At 32.4% G+C, this 6,509-nt stretch overlaps 1 protein-coding gene across 1 annotated transcript in view; it reads right to left on the minus strand.

Moving 5' to 3' along the window:
• Nucleotides 1-6,509, minus strand: part of LOC105619381 (protein Wnt-1-like) — a 63,169-nt gene that overhangs the window by 4,614 nt on the left and 52,046 nt on the right. The window contains exons 3-4 of the mRNA XM_012200902.1: nucleotides 4,725-4,848; nucleotides 4,418-4,575 (exon numbers count right to left, since the gene is read on the minus strand). Coding sequence (XP_012056292.1) covers nucleotides 4,418-4,575; nucleotides 4,725-4,848 — 282 coding nt within the window. The remainder of the gene's footprint in view (nucleotides 1-4,417; nucleotides 4,576-4,724; nucleotides 4,849-6,509) is intronic.

Raw genomic sequence — 6,509 nt, forward strand, 5'->3', positions numbered from 1 at the left:
ATATATATATATATATATATATATATATATATATATATATAAATACTATCATTCTGTGATTACGTTTTTTTGCAATTCATTACTCTTTTTTTTTTGTAATTTGTTAGTCTTCAATTATTCTGCACGTTTTAAATTTTATACCTATGTTAAACGATTTAGCTACGTTCGTGTCAATTACACTTCTTTCATTACTTCCTTTATTTTTTTTTTTCTTTGAAATGTATTAAGCCTTAGATTTGTTTGAGTTGCGAATATTTTTTGTCAGAATTCAGGATCTTCGCTTTCTGCACTCAGAAAAAAGTTTCTTTGATTCAAAAAAATTTGAATCAAAGGAATTTGTGCATTGCTATACGGTTAAAGAAAAGCTTCTTTAATTTAAATTTTATTTCTTGACCGAATTTTATTTCTTCTCCGAATAAATTTTTCTGTGCTTTGAACATCATTTCTTGAAATCAAGTAAATTTTATTTCTTTCAAAGGTTTTCGCTTTAATTTAAACAAATCAACAAAAGAAATGATTTCTTTAATTTAAACATGATTTTTTTATGAGTGTGTCTCTTCAATGTTCGAATTATCTCGTTTTAAATGCCATTTTTTTTTAAATTTCAAGCAACGTAAACAGACCTCTATGATGTCAAAAATCAATCTGAAATCAGGATTTCCTTGGACAGAGGAAAAATTAATAAATCATATTTGAATAATTCTGTTACATGACCAATGTGATTGATCCATTTTTTCTTCATGCGAGATTTTGAATCGATTTTGAACTTTTTTTATTTGTGGACACAAGACTTTACTTCATTTTTATAAAACATCGTCGAAAAAGAAATCGATCATCCGATTGATTCGCCGCTTCGATATTTCAAGAATCATGATCAGTAACGAAACGCGCCATAACAGATTCCTATCCTGTCACGCTGTTTTCACATTAACAATTGCATTTTACCACGATTGTTACTGGATAAAAGTGAATCTCCCGTGCGCGAAAAATCCTCGCAACTGTTTCGTTAAAATTCACTTGTTATGTGTATGCATTCTTATGTGAGTATATTATAACGCTTTAAACATCGTTGTTATACATCATATCGTTATATTTCAGGATCGACGCTGAGAACGGATCAAAATCTACTGTATCTGTATCATGCCGTTACTTTCTCGAAATGAGGACACGATTGATCTTCGATCTCTGGCTGCTGTTAAGTTATGTTATTTATGTGAAGTTATTTTATTATATTCTGATATTATAACATGCATTGAAAAAAGTGCTTAATTTTAATAAATATTTAATAAATATTTTAATAAATATTAATTCAATAAAAAAATGATTAAATCAAATTAATAGTTCTTATATCAAATATTCTTTAAAACTTTTAGAGTAGAATTTTATTCTGAAGAATGAAATGTGACTCTTAAAGATTGAAAATGAAGCCACTCTTTTTCAAGACTAGCTCAATTTTCACTCTTTAGAGTGAGATTCCATTTCAAAGAATTTAGAGAATAAATATATCTTTATATTTAGTAAATATTTAGTTGTTCAAATAAACGATTCATTAAAATTTAGTACATTTCAATGAGGAAAAAATTATCATAAAAATTTTGCTGAAATATCATAAAAACTTAGCTAGATATTTTATTATAAATCAAATAAATTTTTTATTTAATTTCAAAAAATGATGTTCAAATGACATTCAAATTAAAGGAATTTTTTATTTTAAATTAATGGAACCATAGTAAAGAAACATTTCTTTGAATCAAAGAAATCTTTCTATGGATCCAGAACGCTCAAACTGATTGCTAGAATATCAAATTCTTTACAGCATTGTTCATCATGCTTGAGTTTCCTACATAATTATTTTTATGATCCGACAAAATTATTTTTACATCTATATTTACCTAAATTGTTAGATGTTTCAGCAAAATTGTTCTTTCCGTACGATTTGTATCTTCATTAAAAGTAATTAAATTAGTGTTCTTTTTGGAGATTTGATTTAATGAACCATCGTATTTTTTATATCATATTTATCGCATATCAAATATTAATTATTTCACATAGTATTATTTCAATTAATGTAATAATTAGATTAGAGTGTAATAATATTCATATAATAATGATATATAATATTAATAATATTAGTACTATTAGTAGTATATTAATATTATTTCAATTAGTGTATACTAGATTCGGATTTATGATTAAATCTGAAATGAGCTGATCGCGATATTATTTGTCAATTGGTCAAATTAAAAAAACGTGAAAATTCTTCAATTACTGCTGCATCTGTTTGATGGTATAAAATTATAAACGATAGTAAAACAAAAACTTATTCACACCCGGTGACTTTTAATGCCACCCTCTTGCCATTTGCTCGGCGAGAGAGCGGGCAAACATCATTACCTCCAAGTTTTATGTCGCCGGTTATCCGAGGCATTTGTCCACGAACTCACCCTCGTTAAGACACATCCGATCCTCCCCCGTGATTTTCACGTTTTCTCACGCTCTAACTTTTTTATAACTGGATGAAAATTTCTCTAACGTAATCGTCACAGTATTTTCTTAACAAAATAAATATTAAAATTAATTATACAATAATTTAATAGGTAACAAAGATATTAAAATGGAAGAGAAATGATAAGATAAAAAAAGAGAGGAAGGAATACATAATTCTTTGTACAAATTCTTTTTTCGAAATGTTTTTGATTTCTCGGCATAACAATGTAAAAAAAATGTTAACTGTATATATTTATATAATTTCGCAAGTTCGCGCTAAAATCATCAAATTAGACAAAAATCTGCATAAAAATCTGATAATTTGATAATAGTTAATAATTTGATAAATTTGCATTTTTTAAGGGAATTCTATAATTTATTTATATTCAGAGAAACGATTAATATACAAATAATAATAATTATTATTATTGTATCGAGATTAATATATTTATTGTAATATACATATTGTAATATACATATTGTAATATACATATTTATTGCAATATAATAAATATATTACATTAATAATTTATTTATTATTATTAATTAATATCATTATTATTATTAATAAATCGCTAAAATCATCAAATTAGACAATGGTGCATAAATCTGATAATTTGATAATGATTGCTAAATTTGCATTTTTTTAAGGGAATTTTATAATTTATTTATATTCAGAGAAACGATTAATATACAAATAATAATAATAGTATTTATTATTGTATCGAGATTAATATATTTATTGTAACATATTTATTGCAATATAATAATAAATAATATAATAATATAATAATAAATATATTACATTAATAATTTAATTATTATTAACTAATATCATTATTATTATTAATAAATCCTGAATGTAAGATTATATTGCAGTTTAAAGATATTCGAGTCCTAGATATTCTTACCTAACTGTATCTGCACGTGTCACGCGTTTTGCGCGAACTCTCGTTCCTCATGCCCGACTAAGTTACGTGTCCGGATTGCAGGGGAAAAGGAGGGGAGGTGGGGACAGGGCCGGTGGATTGTTGCAACTTAACAAGCTTAGCTCCCTTAATCCCCTTGTAAGCCGGCAATGTCTACAAGGGGTCAGCCGTTCGCATGAAACGCATCCGTTTACTGCTCGAGCTTTGTCTTCGGCTAGCATTAAAATTCGCGTCGAAAGATCCGCCGGTGAGAGATAGCGGGCAAAGAGATATTAAGATAATTACTGTTGCACGTGTTTCAACCCTTTGTAGCACGCTATTGGGATACAGGTTACGCAACACGTCGATCGATCAAAATAAAGATATTTAATATACAATATTTAATATCAAACTTAGTATTAAATTATTTGATTCTTTTACGTGAATAATTCCTTTTATGTGTCTCACTAAAGAAGTGATAGCGCGGATAAAATAGATAAACAGATACTGGGATAAAAATCCATGGCCAAGCATAATAGATTTTATATTTAAGACTGTCTTAAATATAATCTTAAGATGTGATCATGAGAATCAATCAAAGGACCATTGACATCTTAAGACATTACTTAAAACAAAAATAAAAATAATCTTAAAATAAAAATAGACGAGATACACAAAACTACGAGATATACGATATTTATAACAAATTTATCACGATATTATACATGACGGGGAAATGATATGGCGAAAATGACTCATAGACATAGATAGAAACTCAAATAGCACAGAGAGTTCAAAAGAATTCAAAAAAGAATTCAGTGATATATCATCAATTCTGATTTCGTTTTCAGATGCAACAAAAATTCTTTTCAAAACTTTTCAGAAAAAGAATACTTTTTACGTCTTCAAATGAATTCAGAATTGATGACATATCGCTGAATTCTTTTTGAACCCTTTGTGCTAACTGGGAAGGCACATATGAGAGATATACATATGAAAGAATCCTCTCTCATGACACTTACCTCGCTGCATCCTCCCCACTGCCAATTGTTCGGACGTCGCGCTCTCACACGATTGTCGCAGGAGCAATCGGTAAGCTCGCCTCTGGAACAGGCTCTTGTAACACTATAAGCGACCCCAGCTGCTGATACGGCGTATATGAACGCGGCCTCTCGGCTATCTGCAAAACGCAAACGGAATTTTTTTTTGTCACGCTATAAACCAACCACTCGATGGTACTTGATGTTACGAGTGTAGCGCGAGAACAACTCCGAGAAGCGACATATCCGGCCTGAACGACGTCAGGCATCGAACCGTGTGAGTACTTACTGACTAACATGACGCCGCCAAACACGTTCTCGGGATTTTCCGGGCTGACGGAACAGTTCCATCTCGCTGATCTAAACTGGTGCTGACATTCCTCTATGGCGAGTCTAGCGCCCGCTCTAACTGCCTGCAAGCGTAAGACGGTGAAAGCTAAGAATCAAAAGAAACGCCGCTTTCGGATACTCTCAAGCAACGTTCCCTCGTATCGAGCAAGTCGATGCTCAAACAACCATTTCCCATTTTTAACATCTTCAACTTTGTACTCAGAAAGAATGTTTTTGAAGTAAACTAAAAATTTAACTATTATTAAATACAGATACAAATTTGAAAATAATTTTGTTGGATCGTCAAAATATAATTAAGCAAAAATCTCAAGCGATCAGTTTGAGCGTAATTATTTTGATGGTCCAATAAAATTGTTTTCAAATTCGTATCAAGCTAACTTTTTAGATACTTCAACATCGTTCTTTCCGTGCCATTTAATGTGTTTAATCTTCTCTCTCAATTAATCTTATTCACTTAATTAACCGACCAACTTTTTCTTTATTTCATCACGATGAGTCATCGCTTGAGAGAACATTAATACTAAAAATGATCATCCATGTAATATCTGACTCTGATAAAACAAATTCCCTGTTTGCGCAAAAACACGACGGCACGTTTTAACAAACCGTAAATTGCGGCCAATCTACGTAGCAGTAATCATGGATATCAAACAGCAAACATTCCGTGGGTCATTGAAAAGCATGTAGTCATTTCTTAATGGGTTTGGTCGCTCGTTAAAAAAATTAAACTTCGATACCCGGATTGACATATGAATATTCATGCCCGATCCTCTTTTGTCGGTAACTTATGCTCGGAAAAGCCGTACCGCGCTGTCGGCGATATTCAAAGAGATATCGATGCCTCGAGGTTCCCCAGGTTTACCTAGGTACCTAGATAGATTCCTAGACCGTCCCCTTTCCTCCTTGCCCCTTTCCATCCTCTGTTCACCCCCGACACGTTTTGTGCATTAAGGAAAGGTAAACGCGATTTCGGGACGGTGTGAACCGCACGACGTCCGGCTCGTTTTTGTCACGGACAGCGCCAAGATTAAATCACGCGATGCCGATCGGGAAACAAATTTGTTCCGCTTAAAGAGTTCATACCTACCTTATTGTATCGCCGTAAATGCAGCGGTAAATCTTTGAGTGCCGCATAACGTGCATCCCGTTACGAAAGCTTTCTCTATCCCGCAATGGATAGACGCGGATTATAATCAGACTTACAGACGGAACAGTCATTTAATTATATAAAGAAACGCGGCTGAATACTCTAATTAATTTCTTTCGTTCCATGTTCGTTCAAATTCGTTAACCTACCTCGTGAAAATTGAAACAATAATAATATACAATGTCGAAACGTTAGTTCGAGAATTCGAATCTCTAGTGGCGATTTCGTAAATTCCCCGGAGATTAAATTCAGATTCTAGAAATTGTCGGAGAGATTATCGCAAATGCGGACACGAACCCTGTAATTCTACCGCGATTCCTCTGATAATGCCTAGAGCTACTAATCACGACACATCAATCCATTTATTACGCATCACAGAAGCGAAGCAGCATAGAGTCGAAAGCTTTCTCAGAAACGAGTCGACGAAAAATTTCGGCCAGCCGAAGGCCGATGTTCGGCACGCGGTCGTAGGTCCTGCGAATCGAATTAGCCGCGTGCTTCTCCGGGCATTAATCCGAGAAAGAAAGAGAGAGAGAGAGAGAGAGAGAGAGAGAGAGAGAGAGAGAGAGAGAGAGA

The sequence above is a fragment of the Atta cephalotes genome (genome assembly GCF_000143395.1).
Source record: "Atta cephalotes unplaced genomic scaffold scaffold00021, whole genome shotgun sequence".
Lineage (NCBI taxonomy): Eukaryota > Metazoa > Arthropoda > Insecta > Hymenoptera > Formicidae > Atta > Atta cephalotes.